This window comes from Sorex araneus, chromosome 2 (genome assembly GCF_027595985.1).
Source record: "Sorex araneus isolate mSorAra2 chromosome 2, mSorAra2.pri, whole genome shotgun sequence".
Classification (NCBI taxonomy): Eukaryota; Metazoa; Chordata; class Mammalia; order Eulipotyphla; family Soricidae; genus Sorex; species Sorex araneus.
Window position 1 is genome coordinate 89,223,641 of NC_073303.1, and position 20,308 is coordinate 89,243,948.

The 20,308-nt window shown below is 43.7% G+C and overlaps 1 protein-coding gene across 1 annotated transcript in view; it reads left to right on the forward strand.

The window, feature by feature from the left end:
- The window catches only part of COL22A1 (collagen type XXII alpha 1 chain), a 259,447-nt gene that overhangs the window by 222,976 nt on the left and 16,163 nt on the right, over positions 1 to 20,308 (forward strand). The window contains exons 51-57 of the mRNA XM_004602595.2: positions 5,037 to 5,090; positions 7,600 to 7,644; positions 8,417 to 8,470; positions 9,487 to 9,540; positions 17,336 to 17,389; positions 17,620 to 17,691; positions 19,164 to 19,199. Coding sequence (XP_004602652.2) covers positions 5,037 to 5,090; positions 7,600 to 7,644; positions 8,417 to 8,470; positions 9,487 to 9,540; positions 17,336 to 17,389; positions 17,620 to 17,691; positions 19,164 to 19,199 — 369 coding nt within the window. The remainder of the gene's footprint in view (positions 1 to 5,036; positions 5,091 to 7,599; positions 7,645 to 8,416; positions 8,471 to 9,486; positions 9,541 to 17,335; positions 17,390 to 17,619; positions 17,692 to 19,163; positions 19,200 to 20,308) is intronic.

The window sequence follows — 20,308 nt, forward strand, 5'->3', positions numbered from 1 at the left end:
AGGCAGGTGAATGGAAGGCCAGGAATGGGTATACGTCTGATATCTGAAATACTTGTCAACCTACCAAATGGTCGAACCTCACCTGCTTACTCCAAAAGAGTAAGGGGCATTGATGTTGCCCTTTCTTCAGTTTTGATATGAATTTCCATTTTTTAACTTTTTTTTTTCGCTTTCATGTGAGCTGTCCTAGACACTAAGGAAGATGGTCTGAGTGCTCAAGAGGAAATATCCTGATTCCTATAGCTGTTGTTTGAGACTGTGCAGGAATTTCTGCTGATCTGCATCTAAGACCATAAAATCAGCTTCCCTTAGTCCGGTCAATACTCCAGACTGTGCACAAAGTATGACGCACAGAGAACTATGTCTTCTATGAAGACAGTAATTACTCAGATCTTAGTTTGCTTTGTTTCACTAATCTTTTCATAGGCACAAATTGAAGGGAAAATCCAACTGGGGGCCAGAGAACTCATTCAGGAATTAAGGCACTCGCTTTGCATGCAGCCAACCTCAGTCCAATCCCTGGTACTGCATACGGTCCCCTGGTCACTTTCAGGAATGCTGCATGAGTACATAGCGAGGAATAAACTCTGAGCACTCACAAGGTGTAGCCAAAATCCCTCCCCCAAAGAAAACTGGTCCTTCCATTACCCATCAGTAAATTTAAAAAGGGAGATGCACACACCACAAGCAACTATTATGAAAAGTGAAATGAGGATTTTATCTAGATCATAACACGGCACCTCTCCAAGATACATTATTAATCAAAAGAGCAAAGGTGCAAAGCAGTGCATGTTACCTGTCATTTTGCGATTTTTCAAAAAAGGATCTCTATAATTTTCTAGCGTTTACCTAAAGAAGAAACACCAGGAGGCCCCACACATCACTAATGAGAGTAATTAACATTAGCCATAGTATTTTTGGAGTCATGTGTAGATCTTAATGTTATAATAACATTTTAAATGTGATAATTAAATAAGAGTAATTTATGTCAACCTTGCAATTATGTCACAAAAAAGATCTGGCTTTGGATTCTCATTCCACACCAGGCAAGGCATCTTCGATTCCAGTTTCTTTTTAAATAGAATGAGAATAGTAGTGCCAACTTGCTTGAGTTGCTGGAGAATCAAATGGGGTGAGAAATTTGTTAGATGCATCCTGCTTAGCTAACAGTTAATTATTTTAGTGAGGTCCCTTTTTTTTCTCCAACTGCCCTAGTTTTAACTCACGGTGAGGTCAGAACTGCGGAGCCTTAAGAACCACTAAGTGGCATTGCATAAAGGTTTCTACAGTGAGGTTTATGTTCCATTTAATTTGTTTGGTCACAAGCTATTATGACTCATTCTGCATCTCAGGCAACTTGCCGGAAGCACCTCCTTTATCATTTTACACTGTTTGCCAGATGCTGAAGCCAGAATTCACTGCTGAGAGGAAAAGAAATAGCTTACACTGGCCAAATAAAGTAAAAGAGCTCCCGCTAGAGACCCTGGAGGCTGAGGTCCAGGGGTGTTGTTGTCAGTGGGAAAATGGCAGTGAGAATGTGAGGAGAGACAGAGATGAACACGGCCATATGTTCTGAGAGCTACTGTGTGCCCGCTGAGCCAGAGGATACTGAGCTGTTCCTTCCAGCTTCCATGTTAAATCCAGTGAAAATTGTAGAGGCATGTAGGCCACTTTTGCCCCAGATAAGAAAACACAGAGGTGAAGCAGAAAGAATAAACAAGATCACACGACTGATAAATGAAGCATCCTACTCTCTTCTTGCGGGATTACCCAGGAGTTCAGTACTGGCAAACAGACAAAAAAAACAACCTTTCCATTAAGAGAGGGTGTCATTTATGAAATGAGATCACCAAGACTTTTTTCTGATTTAGTCCATTTAACAAATGCCCATTCCATATTGAATGCAAAAAATACTGTGAACAACTTTATAAAAATAAAATTAAAAAAAAAATTAAATAAAAAATGAATTGAAAAAAAATTTTTAAAATGATAAAAATACCCTTGTTACTGAAACATATTCTCAATATGTTGGGTCTTTTTTATGTTATTAAGTCTTATTAGTGGTTTGACATGACTGATGTTAATTTTACCTCGGAGTAACTAAACCAAGTATACCAATAAAAAGTATGCAAATAAGTATACAAATAAAAAGTATACCAATAAAACGCCAAAAAAATGCCCATTCCAGAAACAACTGTGCTGGACACTGGCCACAGATGGACACAAGAGCAGACCAATTCTGAAGAGGCAGTGGGCACATGAGTGCTTTAGAGCTATGAGACGCAGGCTAAGTCACTCCAAGTGGAGGACATTTCCAAGTTCCCAGTCAGGTCATACTATAACCTCTGTATGGAGCTACCTTGACATTTCTCAGTCTGCCTGGTTGGAAGAAAATTTGCACAGGTGGGTAGAAGGATCAATCGTCTAAGCACAGACTCAAGAAGCAAGGACTTGGGGCCAGGTGGAGTATTAGGAAAGTGATCCCCTGGAGCATCGTGAAGAGTGAAGAACAGAAATAAGAAAGAAGAAAAACAAATGTTAAAAGGAAAGAGGAAATAGGAAAGAAGAAAAGTGGATGATGGCAAGCTAACGAGAGAGCCAATTCTCATAGTAAAAGCACCCCAGTCTCACTGGGCACTGTCTGAGAATGTGAGAGGAGCATAACCTGGAATTCCTTCTCCCACTCTGTCAAGGGACCCAGAGATTAGGGTCATGTCGAATGTGCAGTGGCAGGTCTGTTTTGATTGAGGCTTGCTCATGGAGGCAATTATGTACTCACCTGGGCTCTTCAGGCCACAATACTATACACCCCTGAAGGCCATTCTGCTCAAACTTTATAGTCTTTAGCCTGTTCACAACTATTAAGCATAAGTCTTGATGCTCTCTTGAATATTAGGAAAGAGTTTAGGAGAAATTAAAATAAAAGTTGCATTTAGGTGTTATATCCCCAGTATTTATGTTGACTTATTACTTGAATATTTATTTTCAAGAAATGTATATTTTATATACACAGCGGGTAGGGTGTTTGCCTTGCACGTGGCCAACCTTGGTTTGATTCCTACGTCCCTCTCGGAGAACCTGGCAAGCTACCGAGTGTATCCCACCTGCACTGCAGAGCCTGGCAAGCTCCCCGTGGCGTATTCTGTATGCCAAATACAGTAACAAATCTCACGATGGAGACGTTACTGGTACCCGCTTGAGCAAATAAATGAACAACGGAAGGACAGTGATACAGTGATATATATGAGCAAATCGATGAGCAACGGAAGGACAGTGATACAGTGATATATATATATATACATATACGTATATATATGTGTATAATGGGCAATAAATGGCTATGCTCGAGGGTTACTTCTGGCTGGCTCTGTGCTCAGGGCTCAATCCTGGTAGTGGTCAGTTTCCTACTAGTTTATGCTGGGATCAAATCTGGGTTGGCTGCATGCAAAGCAAAACGCTTATGTCTGTACTATCTCTCCAGCTATGAACTGTCCCTATGTTGAGGAAATAGATGGAGGACTCAAACAGATGGTAGATAGATAATGGACGGAAGGGTAAATGCTTGGCTGTCTGCTTGTTTGTATAGATCACTTTTAATTATAGTGTTGGACAGAGTAAAAAGACTCTGGAGCCAAAATGCCTGTATGTGAACCCCAGCTGTGTGACTTGAAGCAGATCATTTGACCTGTCTACGCCTCAGTACTTTGCCTGAGGAATAGCAATAGTGCCACTTGTATGGCTACAGTGAGAGCTCATTGGCATAATTGTGCAAAGATGGGAGTTGTGCCCAGCACATGGAAAATGTGGTATCATTTTTCCTGCTGATAACTTAGATTATTCATAATATCCCAGCTTGACTCTTGGCTGGAGTAAGACTGCACCAGTTATCTTCAATCACAAATTCTACAAAGGACAGTCTTCCCTTAATTTGTACAGAGACTGATTTACCTGAATGATGCCCTGAGATCACATAAACTAGAATCAAATTTGTTGGGACAGGAGAAACATACCACACTAGAAATTTGACCTGTCTCCCATTTCTTTCTCTCTGAATCAAATAAACACTTTTCTCCCTTATACCTTGATGAGTGGACCCTCCATCCTGATCCTCAAAGTTGACAAACTTTGGAAATAGAGGGAGCAATTTTGGAGACTTCCATGACCTGCTGTCAGGATGCCTGTCCAATATGAGTAGCACCGCAGTGCTGCTACCACTGCCCTTCAGTGTATGTTCCCTGTCACCCATTGGTCTCCCCTTGCCTCCGCTCTCTCCACCGCCACCAACTGAATTATTGGACGTTAGAACCTAAGGTTGGCATTGGGTTTATTCAGGTTTGATTCTATCCAGAACAGTCTAAAGATGCTGGTAGTAAAGACTGAAAAATTTAGTTATAACTTCATTGTATTAAGAATAGCTCAGGGCTGGAGCGATAGAATAGTGGGTAGGGCATTTGCCTTGCACACAGCTGATGTGGGTTTGATTCCCAGCATCCCATTTGTTCCCCTGAGCACTGCCAGGAGTAAATCTTGAGTGCAGAGCCAGGAGTAACCCCTATGCATTGCCAGGTATGACCCAAAAAGGAAAAAAATTAGTTGTAGTGGGGCAAAGTTGAACAACTCACAGACCCCTCTTTTAGCTGGAATGAAATATCAACTGATTTCATGATTGCTGTATTACTGGGAAATCTGTAATCTTTTGGGGCCTTGGTGTCCCCTTTTCTGAAAGGCAATAGTTGATAACTTCCTTGAAGTGTTTCTGTAAGAACAATGTCACTTATAACTCCTATGCTCCATAAAATTTCTCAGAATCCTTCTGAGAATGAGCAGGGACACGCTGAACTATTCCTAAGATGTACCTTTAGAACCAAAATTATCCCAGGAAAACATAGTCCTGGAATAAGGTGATTTTATCAACTAAAATGCACCACAATGTCAAAACAGAGACAGGCTTTTGGAAATATAGTAATATTTTACAGGAAATCAAGAATAGAAGGAACCTTCAAACACTAATTAATTCTTTTCTTCTTTACTCCCAGGGAAAAACTGGAGAGCCAGGTCAACCAGGAGCACAGGGCACCCGAGGCCCTCCTGTAAGTGCCAGATGTGTGGGGGGAGAAAGATGGAGGGAGGGCAGAAAAGTAACATTAAGCATTCAGCGGGTAGGGCGTTTGCCTTGCATGCGGCCAACCCGGGTTCGATCCCCAGCATCCCATATGGTCCCCTAAGCACTGCCAGGAGTAATTCCTGAGTGCAAAGCCAGGAGTAACCCCTGAGCATCGCTGGGTGTGACCCAAAAAGCAAAAAAAAAAAAAGCATATAGCTCATGTCACATTTAAAAAGTTTTACAGAGTATTCATAGGTGGTTCGTATAAAGTAGTCTTAGAAGTTCCCTTCCTCTAAGACACTGGCGATTTTCCCTAAGAGATTTAGGTTTTTTGGTTTACTTTTGTATATATATATATATATATATATATATATACATATATATATTTACATTGATATAATCATGAAAATACACAATTTGGAAATATATAAATTACAAAGAAAATATACTTTCTCTCTCTTTTTCTCTTATTTTATGGGGCATACCCAGTGATGCTCAGGGATTAAACTTTGCTCTGTGCTCAGAATTACCCGTGGTAATGCTTTGGGAATCATAGGGGATGCCTGGGATTGAATCTAGGTCTGCCACATGCAAGGCAAACATCCTACCCACTGCACTATCACTCCAAGCCTGTGAAAGAACATAAATTGTTAACACTATAACCATATTTTTGTTCTGAATGTTATTTATTTTTATTTTGATATGCTTTCTTTGGTTGAAACAGCCTGAAAATGCATCTTAATTTTTTATTTAAAAACCTTCCACAGACAAAGGATTTTACTTTTCTCGGTTATAGAAATTAACTGTTCTTGCAGCATAACAATAGCAATGATGGTTATAATAAGAAAAAGAGAGAAAAATGTTATGAAGAAAAAGTTACTTAAAATTCTATAACAGAATTAAAACTCCATTAACATTTTAGTGTTATTCTTTATTCTTTTTTTATATATGATTTCCAATATCTGCATATCTAAATTTATACCTAACTATGAAACTTTATATATAAAACATATGTTGATCCCTTTTCTATAAAAATGAACTAAGTCTACATATTTTGGGAATTGTTGAGATTTTTTTGTTAAATGTTTTTTTCATAGTTTCAAAATTGTTCATACAATTACCTTTCTTGAAAAATATGATTTTAATACAAATTCTAAACCTAGATATCTAATAAGAAGTAGGAGAACAAAACACTAATTCTATTCCCTTAATGTGCCTTTATTATGAATGATCAATAACTTATATGGCTAATATTGGATGACAAAGAATAAAACAGTGTTTGAAGACATGGTGATTGAATAACACTTTCGGGTCAAATATATTCCTAATAGTGGACCCAATCACCTTCTACCCCAATACATCCTGTTCCTTATGCAAAACAAGTACAAATTAAATGGCTTTATAGACATTTTCTCTTGCCAGGGCTCCTATTTACTTTTGGAAAGCAGGAGATAGGAGAAGTCAGACAATGGTCTGAGGAATTGGCCAAGAATCCTCTGTCCTTGACTCCAGGGCCTGCTGTGGCCTCATGCAGTGTGGGTCTGATGCAGGGAAGACTGCTTTTCAGTCAGACAATGTTTGAGTAATGGAGTCCCCGTTTCTACTACGTGTTTTGGGACTGAACCTCAAGGTTCTTATGTATGAAATAGGAAATCAGATGCCTTTTACAGAACTGTGTTCCCCTAAAGTGACACACAGGGGAGGGGTGGGCACACCACTCCCGGCCCTTCGGAAGTAGCATATTTTATTTACCACTTTCACCTAAAGTCCCCAAACCTCCAGTGAGGACATTCTGTAGTAGGAGGGAATGCCCAGAGCGACATTTTCTCTCTTGTTATTTTCTAACCTGTAGCCTCCTCGTCTGTGACATTGGTATTACTTCACAGTTCTGTTGTAGTTGTCAGAAATGATCATGTCAGCTCTGCTCATAAGCCGGGCTTGTCAGAGTGCTCCCAGGGACTACTCTCCCAGCTGTTCTTCTGAACACGGAGGGCTCAGGATGAAGCCTGGATACTCGTTCCCAGGGGTGGACCCAGTCGAGAGTATTGGAAGATCAAACCCTGGCTACAGTCAAAAGGAAGGCACCCCAGCACCTAACTTGGGGTGCAGGCACTGTTGTATTTTAACATATTGGAAACCCAGGAAAAGAGTGCAAGACGTATGAGATCAGAAAGGTGGGAAAGAGGAAGTTCAGGAGACACTTGGGTGATGCCTGAACCACGGGCCTTTTGCCTGGCAAGCACACACAGCTCTTCCCGTGCTACAGAGTGAACGGGCAGAGATTCCCGCTTGCACACTCACTCACACAGCAGGAATGTGGGTGGTGCCGGCAGAGTCAGGCCCTCCAGTTTCCGGCTGATGAGGAGGAGGTGATGGTAATGAAGGCTCAGGTGAACCCTTATGGGGATGAACTCTGGAAAATCACACCTGCCGCCTGCCTTTTCTGCCGTGTCACCCTGCTCTTTGCTGGAATGACTTCGTTCTTACTCTTGCAGGGCTTCAAGGGACACACAGGCGACGTGGGTGCCCCTGGTCCCCGGGTGAGTAGGCTTCCCTCTGAGGACTCAGCCCAGGGGCAGCAGCAGTAGCATTTCTAGGTTCTCTGGGTACCGCAGGCCTGAGAGATGACTGGCGGAAATACAAGCGCCATTTCCCAATCCCATCTCGCTCTTCCAAATATTTTGTTTTCTGATGGATAGACATGCTACACAACCAACTTTCACCACATCAGCTCAGGGTCAGGCCCAACTTCTGTTGGCTGTGTTGCCTGATGTCCCAGGGGGCAAATGCTGTTAGTCAACTTTAGTGTAGGGGAAGAAACTGACGCCTGGGGTGGCGGGGATCAAGTAATTTTCCCCAAGGTACCAGGATTAGTGTATGGAAACTGTCGGTTTTACCACATCTGGGAAGACACTGCAATATAATTTCTTATTAGAGATTCCATTATGTTTCTCAAGTATGCCAAAATAAGGAAGATTAGGGGTGCAGCTGTTTACACTTCAGCCATGTTCTATTCCAGAGGAGATAGCAGAGGGAAGCGGGCCTGAGCAAGTCAGAATTGGAACACCCGGCCAGCTTGCCTGTCCCTCCAGTCGCCGTTCTCTGCCTCTCAGAGAGACACCACGTGGCCAGGACTCATAGTTAGCCGTAGGGGCACTGCAGACCTCTGCCCAGACCATGTCTCAGTGGGGTGCTTCCTGCCGGGCCACCCTCCTGTCTTTCTTGTTCCTCCCAGGTCCTTAGCCACCATGGCAGATGCACTCTGCCTCCTTCTTCCTAACATCAGGCATTGTTTCTGCTTGCCCCTTCTAGGGAGAGCCTGGCGCTGCTGGGGCTCCTGGCCGGGAAGGGTCACCAGGAAAAGATGTAAGTATGGGTTCTAGTGGGTCTATGGAAGGAGGGGTAAATAAAATGGAAAGAGGGACACTCAGAAACTGTACCTGGGCAGTGAGTGCCACAGTGGAGACACTGGCCACACTTTCAGGCCCCTCAGCTCAGTGATGTTGCACATACCAACAATAGAAGTTCTTTATTCTGGAGTCCTGGGCACCCTTCCCTCAAATCTGGGCTTCTTCTTTTATTTTTGCTTTATAGGGGTGAAATCCTGCAGTGTTTGGGGGCCTGAGGCTACTCCTCCAATAGCTCCCATAGCTCAGCCTAGTGCAGGGTGCATCTAGAGGTGCTAGGACCATCTCTAGCAGAGGCTACCCACAGCCTCTTGAGCATCACAGGTGATGCCGGGAGACTCCTGAGTAGTCCTAGGGTGGCCCTGGCGACCCTCCAGAAGCACAAGACCCAAAATGCACTGTGTTCTTAGCCTCCACATGGCCTCCTTAGTAGAATATATTTGGGGGTGGCCCCTGGCACCTCAGCATCACTTCAGAGCGCCTCTCAAGAAGATAAAAAAGAAAAACTACATTCAATGATGTTCATGGTCTACATGTGCAGGAGCGTAGTCGAGCTTCTGTTTTGTTTTCTTCAAATCAGGGCAAGAATTATTCTGCAATGCTGTCAGTAGAAAGGCTGCAGGAAGGGCTCGTTGGGAATCCCCACCCCTGTGCGAAATGTTTTTCTTACCGTGAAAATGGTGTAAGAATCTGTAGACCTGCCACAAAAACCTCTGTGGGACCAGAGAAATATCTGAGAAAGTAAATAGATAAACATATGCAAAAAGAAGTCTGTGCATGCATTTACTTACACACGAAACAAGGTTGTTTGTATTTAGAAGCGATGAAAGGATCTGGACCCAGGTTGCTTAAGAAATTATGGTTAAGTGAGTTAAGACATTGGGTCACTCAGTAAATTTGGTCAACATCTGTATCAGTGTTTCCATCATCTTCCCATAGTGAACATTATCATAGCAGGATCTCTCTCTGTTCCAGGGTGACACAGGACCCACAGGACCACAGGGTCCCCGAGGATTGAGGGGCCCACCGGTGAGTTTGGATTTGAAACTAGTTTGTTTTATTTGGGGCAAGGCATGTTACTGCAGTGACACTTGATTAATTCATTCCGGCTTTATCCCAAATGTTATTTTAAAATCATCATACGTTTAATCCAGAAATAGCTGCTGCCATGACTCTCCCTACTGATCACACATGTTGTGGAGCCTATATCTGCAGCCACCTGCCACAGTCGGCACGTTGAAGGGGTGGAGCCACATAGTGTAGCTCATCCCTCTCTCCAACCTCACCGTAGGTATCGGCTGTTCTGATCCTCGACACATGCCCTGTGTAATAGTTGAATAGGATTTGCACAACAATAAAAGTATAATAATAACATCAAATTAAAGAGAAGTTAAGGGGCTGGAGCAATAGCACAGTGGGTAGGGCGTTTGCCTTGCATGCAGCCGACCCAGGTTCTATTCCCAGCATCCCATATGGTCCCCTGAGCACCGCCAGGGGTTATTCCTGAGTGCAGAGCCAGGAGTAACCCCTGTGCATTGCTGGATGTGACCCAAAAAGCAAAAAATAAATAAATAAGTCAAAAGAAGTTAAGATGGTCTTGCCGTTCTAGAGGCTAGGTGTCTCATCAACTTGTTTTCCCTCCATTCTGCAAGCTGCATGTCCATGATCAAGGGGTCTGTGGGCTGGTTTCTTCTGGCAGCTTTGAGCAAGGATCTGTCCTTAGGTCATCCTGTTTCCAAGCTTTTTGTTGTTTTCTGGCAGTTGGCTTTTACTGATTATGGAAGCACACCCACCACCCACCCACCTCCCTTCCTACCCGGCCTATATCTGTTTTCATTTAGGTTCAAGTGGCTTTATTTTATCAGAGCACTAGTCATATTGAATTAAAGCCTCTTACTCCAGCATAATCCCCTTTCAATCAATTAACTACATGGGCACAGCTCCTATTTTCAAAAAAGGCCTTTTTAAAAAATTTATTTGTTTAATTTGTATTTTGGGGTCACACCCAACAGTGCTCATGACTTACTGCTGATTCTGCACTCAGGGATCACTCCTGGTAGGGCGGGGGGACTATATTGATGCCAGGGATTGAATCCAGGTTGGTTGCATGCAAGGCAAGCACTGGGCCTGCTGCCTTATACCTTCAGGCCTGAAGAGTCCCGTTTTAGACATTATGGTTAAGACTTCAGCATGTGTGGGGCTGGAGATACAGTACAGCAGATAAGGCACTTACCTTGTACACAGCCCACTTGTGTTCTACCCCTAGTATCTCATACAGTCCCCAGTTCCCTGGCAGAAGTATTTCCTGAGTTCAGAGCCAGGAGTAAGCATCGCCAGGTGCGGCCCTGGATGTCTACTTTGGTCTGGGAAATCCCCAGCACCACAGGGCACAAGCATCACTGCATTCCCTGACTCTCACCTTGGACTGCTGAGTTGAACTGAGAGTCACCCCAGGTCTACTGAGCACTACTTGGGAGAGTCCGACCCCCCCAAACAGAACAAGACCCATGCCTATGGTACAAGAATAAAAGAGAATTGAATATTACAAAATAAAGGCAAAATTCTCTACTTTTCAACTCGCAAGGAAGCTGCTGATAATAGTTTTGCATCTTTGAAAATGAATCCATCATACATGTAGATTACATGTTTGTCACATAGCACTTGGCAACTTGCCTATTATTTTTTATAACTATATCTCTGTGTGTAAATTTTAAGCAATGGAACAAACAAATGAGTGAATAAGCTTGTCAGAACTATAGCTTTTAGTTCTAGATTACACTGTTGGTAAGAGCTTTAGATTGGATTTCAGCCCAGACTTTCAGTTCTAAGTCTGAACATTTCTACGGACTGTGAGTATGCTTCTGTGTGTTATATCCAGGATGAACATGAGTTGATTTCATGCATTTCAATGCCACATGTTTCAGAACTCAGGTACAGCCCATTCTCCCATGAAGAGGCCTCCGTGACTTAAATCCAACCTCCCAAAATAATAATAAGTGTTTTGTTAGGTATATGTACCAGTGTTTCTTTAACCAGTCAACTGTTCTTGGGCATTCAGATTTTATCCAGATTCTGGCTATTGTAAATGGTGCTGTAATAAACACACAAGTTATTCTCCATGTATCATGCTAAGTGAAATGAGTCAGAGAGAGAGGGACAGATACAGAAAGACTACACTCATTTATGGAATATAAAGTAACAGAATGGGAGACTAACATCCATGGATAATAGAGATCAGGGCCAGGAGGATTGCTCTATGGCTCAGAAGCCAGCCTCACATGCTGGGGGAAAAGGCAGCTGAGATAGAGAAGGGACCACAAAGTAAATAATGCTTGGAGGGCTCGCTCAGGATAGGAGATGTGTGCTGAAAGTAGACTGTGGACCGAACATGATGACCACTTAGTACCCTTATTGCAAGCCATAACACTCAAAAGGAGAGAGAAAGTAAAAGGGAATATGCCTGCCACAGAGGCGGTGGGGGTGGGGGGTGGCAGGAGGGATACTGGGGACATCAGTGATGGAGAATGGACCTGGTAGTGGGATGGGTACTTGATCATTGTATGACTGAAATGTAATCATGGAAGTTTGTAAGTCTGTAACTGTATCTCATGGTGAATCATTAAAAAATTAAAGAAATAATAATAAGTGTGAGCTCTGGGATTCAGGATGTCCAAATGCTCTCTGTACTGGCTTCTCAAGCTGACCTCAGGAAGAAAGTATACGGCAGCCTTTATTTCAGGGGGTAGATTTGTTGCACTGGGCTTGTGTTGTGCACAAGCCAGGATTGGAACAAGTGTTCTGATGTCCTTGTAAAAAGGATGGCAGTTTTTAGGATAACCCCATCTCTTGGGGTGCTTCGATTTTTTGAACCCTGGTTTTATAGTTTCTTCTCTTCAGGGATCTGTCGGACAGGTTTATCACCCCCTTCTAGACTGGGACTATTTTCATTCCATAAGTAGGTGTTAGATTCAGTCTGGGTAAGTACTTGAGCTGGATACTCTTTGTGCTTTCTTCCAGAGTGAGGTCACCCTACAGGTTCCCTAGGCTCATCCCTGCCATTCCCATAGACAGGATGAAGACACTGGCCTTGATCCCCTCCTCAGTGATGATACTTAGCCCCTGAGGGCTGGTTCCAAAGCCCAGGTCCTCTAAAGCATGCACTCCCAATGGTTCTTGGGGGTCCAAATCTTACTCATTATGTATCAAACAGATATGCAGAGGAAAAGACTAAAATTTCATATGGGATTTCATGTAAAAACTAGAAAAATAGCATCTAAATAGACAACCAAGAAGGGTGTATAAAAGGTGGAGAAATTCCATTTGGGACCCTGTGGCATGGAGTTGCACCTGACATGGATCCTTTAGGGGCTACCTAAGCATCTGTAGTTAAGTAATCTGGTAATTTGTCCTTGACCCCCTCTTTCTTGTCATGTGGACTGGGTGAGTTTCTTCACCTCTTCTGGATCTCAGTTTCTTCATATGTAGATTTTGTCAAGGCTGTAGGACTCCATTCATTACTATGCCCAGCACTTGGACAGTACCTGATAAATGATGTCATTGGGACCCAGTAATGCCTTTGGATTCTGAGAGGAAAGAGTGATTGCTCTGTCTCCTTATATATTAGCTAGCACAGAGAGGGGCTTTGTAATTGCCCTTGTGTATGCAAAGATACTCAAGGGGGAAAAAAAGGAGAAATGGAAGATTTTAGAAGATCCAGCCTAGGTATGAGAGGGAGGCTTGGAAGAGAGGTTTAAGAGGGAGTGAGGGAAGGTGTGTAAAGGAAGGAGTAAGAGGGCCAGGTGGCCAGGTATGACAGGGAGATAGAGGATGCATAGTCAGGTTCAGTCTTGGAAGGGCCTCCTGGGGCTCAGGCAGGATTCCTCAAAGGCCATTTTATGTTGAATATGGCTCCCTTGCATCATTTCTGCGGTACAGTCACAAGGATTGTGTAACCAACATAAATGGCAAAAGGATCTCAAATGCTTCCCCCCCCCCCCCCGAGAGAAGATGAGAGCAGGTGTCAGGCTATTTCTCTAACAACCTTGCTCTCACTCAACTGGAATTGATATGGCTTCCTGGGTGAAGAGAGAGTTCTGGCAACCTCAGCAGGTTTGCACAACCTTGAACTAGATGCTGAATATTTATGGAGTGTCTCCAGGAGACGTCAGCAGTCTGCTGCAAGGGACTGCACGAGCGTTCACATAACTCACTCCCCAGCTCCATGAAGCTGCTGCTATTCCTGTCACTGTCCCCATTGCAGATGAAAAATGGAAGCACAAAAAGGTTGAGTGTCTTGCCTGAGATCACACAGTGAGTCAAGAGTAGAACCAGGATTTGGATGCATGCAACTTGACTCAGAAACCGGTTTCTTCAAATTGATTGGGGCTGTGAGCACTAGCTTTTATTCTCTAGAGTATCACTGTGAAAGCGGGAACTCATAGTTCTTGTGATTGGGATGGGGTGTGTGTGTGTGTGTGTGTGTGTGTGTGTGTGTATGTGTGTGTGTGTGTGCCTGTGTGCGAATCCATCCTTCATTCCTGGGTAGTATGGAGACCAAGGAATTCCATGAGGACTGGAAGGCCTGGAAAGTGGTCTGTGGCCCAGGAGGGAGTCAGACCAGAACTTCCAGCACACAGGTGACAGATGGCCTTTTCAGGTCAACTCTCCATGCATAAGGGTTAAGTTGGCATTTTGCGCTAAAGTATTTTGGCCCTAAATCTCCCTGCAAAATAGAGAATACCTGAGGGAGAAGGAAGAAAGGTATACTGGTGGGGCCCAAGTGATAGTACCACGGATAGAGCATTTGCCTTGGATGCAGCCGACCTGGGTTCAATCTCCAATATCTCATATGGTCCCCTGAACACTGCGAGAAGTAATTTATGAGTTCAGCGCCAAGGATAACCCCTCAACAATGCTGGGTGTGACCCAAGATGCCAAAAAAATATATTTTGGACATAGGAATAAACCAAGGTGCCTATTTTTAGATGGGTCAATGGTGAGTTGAGGTAGGTTCCGGGAGGCCCTACCTGGAAATGTTGAGTGAGAGGAGGGAAGAGTTACAGACAGCTGCTGACTCTGCAGCCTGATGATCTCGTGCAGGTCCTGTGCATTCTTTGTGCCATGATGTTATCATTCGTGTCATAGAAATCTAATGAGTTTCTTCCTGGCAGTATCCAGTGAGGTGCACTCTAGCACTGCCGTTCTGTTGTTCATCAATTTGCTCAAGCGGACACCAGTAATGTCTCCATTGTGAGACTTAACACTTGTTGTTACTGTTTTTGGCATATCGAATATGTCATGGGTAGCTTGCCAGGCTCTGCCGCACCAGTAAGATACTCTCGGTAGCTTGCTGGGCTCTCTGAGAGTGATGGAGGAACTGAATCCGGGTTGGCTATGTGAAAGGCAAATGCCCTACCCATTATGCTATGGCTCAGGTCCTCTGTGAGTTGAGTCACAAGATTCATCAATGGTAACAGTGTATGTACTTTTTAGGCACACCATAGAAACTGCATTTATGACCACTAATCTACAAACCATTTCCTTAATGAGGGGCGGAAGTGTACGGTGTTGGGTCAGTGCCTTCTACTTTTAAACCACAAGGCAGGAGGGAGAGCTCTCTGAGGTGCTACGGAAGCCTGTGTTCACAACTCCTAGAGAACCACAGAGTACCCCTGTGCACTCAGCTCAGTTGGTGATACTGAAGAGAGTGACTCTTGAGCATTGAGCTGTTAATATGCCTTGAGCACCATCAGATGTGACCCCAGAACAAAAAAAATCAAACCTTAGTCTTTTGTCTTGCTTTACAGGTAGGCTGCTTACCCTACCTTTGCCTTGTTTTTCAGTGTTTGTGTGTATTTTGAGTACTTATTTCATGGACAAAATCTTGTGTTTATTTATTTATTTATTTTAATTGAATCACCATGAGAAAAGTTACAAAGCTTTCAGGTTTAAGTCTTAGTCATATTATGATCAAAGACTCATCCCTTCACCAGTGCCCGTGTTCCACCACCAAGAACCCCAGTATACCTCTCATCCCACTCCCCACCCCCCCGCCTATGTGGCTGATGATCTTCACTTTAGTCTCTCCTCACTTTGATTATATTCAACATTTCAACAGAAAATTAGCTATTATTATTTTGAATTTTCCCCCAACAATCAGACCTGCCAAAGAAGCATCATTTTATAATTTGTTTTCCATTGCTGAGAATGAAGAGTATATGAGGTTTTGGATTTCTGGTATTTATTAATTAAGTCCAGAGAAATTTCTGCCAGAAGTTGCATCACTGCAAGCTCATACCTCTGTTTAGTGGGTTCTAAAAGATGGTGGTCACCACGCCGCCGCTGAAAGGAAAGGCCAAGAGAGAAAAATCTCTCCCCTCCCAGGGCAGCATGGGGCCATAGCTTAGTTCATAGTCTAGACACATTTCTGCAAGAAGCCGCTGGGTGCTAGAAGTAGTTAGTGGGCCTCTGGGATCATGGTGGCTCAAAAACGGAGGAGCCATTCGTCTGTGGCCTCTCGGGGTCTCGTCTGGGCAGAAGGCAGCTAATGAACAAAATCTTGGAAGAAGGCCCAGCCAAGGCCATTTTATCTTTCTACTATAATCTTTGTCCATGGTTTTGGTTCATTTATCAATAACTACTTCACAGACTATGAGGGGTGAGCCCTATTGGTCAAAGACGTAGTGGAGAGTGGTTTCCCTTGATGTTCTTGGGACAGAGGGACTCCCAAGTTTGTGATGCTGTGCTTATCTGATAGTATAAAGAGAGTCAAGGCATAGGCAATGCCTTGGGGTTACTTCAGGTAGAGAAAAGAGCCAGATAAAGATATAGTCACTTAATGGGTCAAAGACATGAGAGGGAGGAATTTTGGGGACAGAGTGAGTGATCAGACAAGCTTGATGAAGTTGACCTGTCTATTTTAATGCCTAAAATCCCTTGAAATAAAATTGTTTTACTGATAGCAATTTTAAGGAGAATTTGTGATAAAATGTGGTGGAGGGAGTGGAGAGAGGGAAAGAAAGGCAGAGACTGAGGCAGATAGGTTGAGACTGTTTCCTGTGCCTCTCTCTGGGGTTTTGTTATTAGGATGTGGCCAACTGGATGAGCCTTACATTCTTGGTAGTCTTTTCTATAATTTTAAGTGACATTTGGATTCCTCTGGGAGCTGCTCCTCTACCCCTCTCTGGTGCCTTTGTGCCTTCATACCTCAGAGCTGGTAATTTGGGCGACTTCTTCAAATCCCTTCTCCCAAAATAAACATCGAGTCAGCGGATGTTGGAATTGTGAGTCAGAAGTCAATTTTTCAATATACAGTGAATAAGCCTTCCATTCAAGAGCTGTAAGACTCTTCACAGGCCACTCCTTTGTGTGCATCTTCAATCACCTCATACAATGGTGTCCCAAAGGGTGTGAGAGAGCAGCAAGCCCACAGGGCCATGCTTCCTGAGTGAGAACAGCACTGTAAGGATATGCGCTCTTTTGTGTAGGATGATCTGTTTGTTCCTTGAGACAGCTTCTGAGTGGAAGGATGAATTGATGGATGTGGGCATGGTCGCTTGCTGTGACTTTGCTGTGGGCAGCTTTCACCGGGCTCAGCTTTTCCCTACCCACAACACTATGAATTAAATATTACAAGCTGGCTTTACAAGTTGAAAAACATCCTCTGAGTAATGAAGTGGTTGACAAAGTCATGCTGCTCCCCATCAGTAATGATTCTTGGTATGAAATATAGCCCTCGACACCCTCTAGTCCTTGGTTTCATTGCCCTGCTTTGGGATGTGTGGTAAGAATGCTGGCACAATATCCCCTCTGTCTCCTTCTCCAGGGAAAGAATGGATCACCGGGACCACCAGGCGACCCTGGCTCTCCAGGAAGCCCAGTGAGTAGGCGGCTCCCTCTGCTGTGTGCTGGGGTCAGCGCTGTCATTGAAGGGACCATTTAACTCACCTCACAAATTGTCTGCTTCCAACGGCCGGAAGCATGAGTGGGGTGATACGGGGTTCGAATCATCGTACTAGAGGCAAAATCTAGGAAGAGACTTATTTAAAAGTTTGGAACACATGGTATGCACTTTAATGCAAGTATGAATCCTGCATTTTCCCTCTTCAGGGTCAGAAGGGAAATAAAGGAGAAAATGGCAGCCCCGGACTTCCTGGATTTGTGGGTCCTCGAGGACCTCCGGTAAGCGACAGCCCCCAAGGGAGTCTCAAGCTTTGGGTGTAAACCTACTGTTCAGAGTCTTCTCTGCCTCTCCTGTGTCCTCAAACCCAGATGCTCTGTAAAATGTGATCTGGGTGTAGTCGAAATCGAGGCATCACTTAGGATAGAAATAGTGTTACCCCGGATTGGAATTGATTCTCAGCTCTCAAATCACAGGACCTTGAGAGAATCTTATCACTGCCTTGAGTTGGCTTCCTTACTATTCAAATGGGAATAATTATATCTTCCTTTGAGTATTAGATGAGGTAATTTAGGTAAAAGGGATGGCAGGAGCTTCATCCCATTTCCAGTGCTTAATAAATAGGAGTTATTTTTGTGATGGTTGTGTTAAAGTAATGACTTTAACACTTTCCAATAAAATCAAGGATTTTAGAAGATCATTTTAAGACAGAACTGATTTGGCAGTAAGGTCTGACTGTGTAGGCGAATTAATTAAGGCCATAGATCAGATGGATTTCAGCTGCTGTTTGAACCTAGGTGTTCTGATTTGTCAGTTCGGTGCAGGGTGGCCTTTGCCAGGCTCCTGCAGAGAGAAGTGCTCAGGGATTCTGAAGTTTCCATCCAAGCGACCCTGGTGCATTATTTGTTCCTCAGTCCACACATTGTACTGCCAACCACTAAATAAGTGGTATGTGTAATAGGAAAATGTAGGCTACATTTCTGTGCTTGCCCATATTCCTATGCATTCTCCTTCAAGTTTAATTTGAATCCCAGTGCCAGCCAGCCCTGCCATGGAAAACTACACCTAACAGCACAGTCCATTGATTTGTTTTACGAGACTATCTTTATTTAATTGCCTAGTTGTCAGAGACCCAAGATTTCTTCTCTATAAACCCCCTTATTAAGAATCTGGCTGCCATTGAGCTGCCAGGTATCCATTTTTCTAGATGCATTGCAACGACTGTTTCTTTAGTCCTGATAGTAGTGAATTAATTGCTGGCTAGGTGCAACTATTATTCCCAATTTACAGATGAAGAAATGTAGCACAATGAGCTTCAAGGAAGCTATAAGGATGTTGTCCAGGCTCACAGAGCTAATAAGTGGGGAAACAAAAACCCTGACACTGCAGTCTCACTCCAAAGCTTCATTGTCTTACTGGTATCTAATTTCACACTAAACTGCTTCTCAGAGACACCTCTCACTACTGGACAGGTTCTAAATTTGATATTCCGTGATTTTTTTTCGTAGAATCATGGCCATACCATTGGTGTCATTTCTAGAATTCCTATATGTAGACAATCTTTGGTTTCCTCTGTGCAGGCTGACCATTCGCAATGGCCACCCTGTTTGGGATGTGTGACCTATTGATTGGACTATCACTCATCATTGTCTTTGCTGGAACATATCTTGAGTGAAACTGTTTCAAGACAGTCATGTTAATTTGCAGTATGCTAATGCTGCAATGCCCAATGACATTGTGTTCTGCTTCTTAGGGAGAACAAGGAGAGAAAGGAGTCCCAGGAAAAGAGGCAAGTATACTATACCAGTCTTTCCCAGTGGCTCTTTTTTTATGGGAAGTACAAAGTTAGCTTCATGGATAGACAACTAGTGTAATCTCACAGAGCCTGTGCTTATAAACTGTGTCCCCACACTCACATCAATGTTGTTCTATTATTGCCGAAATGTGTAGAACAATCTAATATATTCTGAACAAAGTTCTACATTTTAGTTTTGCCTGGAACTCAACAAAAGATGTGCCTATTTGGAGAGCACCATCTTGATGTCTTTTTTTACCTCTTTATCTCTCTATTCCATCAACAAATACTGTCAGTTCTTACTCTAAAATAGCTCTTATGTCTGTCCAGATCTCTCCGTGTCTATACTAGGTCCTAAAACCATCCTGTCATTGTCCCTCACTATACCACTGCACATCTGTTTTTTGTGTGTTTGTGAGAGTCTAGCCTCAACAGCCTTTTTCAACCCAGCCAGATGGGTACTTAATGTTCTCTGCTTCTAGAACACACATGAGGTCATTTCACTCTTCAGTTTATTTCTAGCCCTATCCTCTCCTGGCACTCAGCAGAAGCCAGGCTGCTCCAGTCCTACCCAGGTAGCTTCAGTCTATAAGATCCAGCTGCCCTGGCCTTCAAGTTCCTGAAACTTTCAAGTTACCTCTCTAAAATTTTCATACATAGTTGACATTCATGTTCAAAGGCCTTTCATCCTTCCTTCCCTCCCTCCCTCTTCCCACTCTCTCCTTCACTTCCCCCTTCCTCTCTCCCTCCCTCTTTCCCTCCCTCCCTTCCTTCCTTTCTTCCTTCCTTCTCCCTCATTCCCTCCCTCCCTTCCTTCCTTCCCTTTTATCCTTCCATTCTTCTTCCCTCCCTCCCTCCCTCCTTCCCTCCCTCCCTCCCTCCCTCCCTTCCTTACTCCCTCCCTCCTTCTTTCCCTCCCTCCCTTCCTCACTCCCTCCCTCCATCCTTCCCTCCCTCCCTCCTTCCCCCTCCCTTTCCTTCCTTCCTTCCTTCCTTCCTTCCTTCCTTCCTTCCTTCCTTCCTTCCTTCCTTCCTTCCTTCCTTCCTTCCTTCCGTCCTTCCTTCCTTCCTTCCTTCCTTTCTTTCTTTCTTCCTTCCTTCCT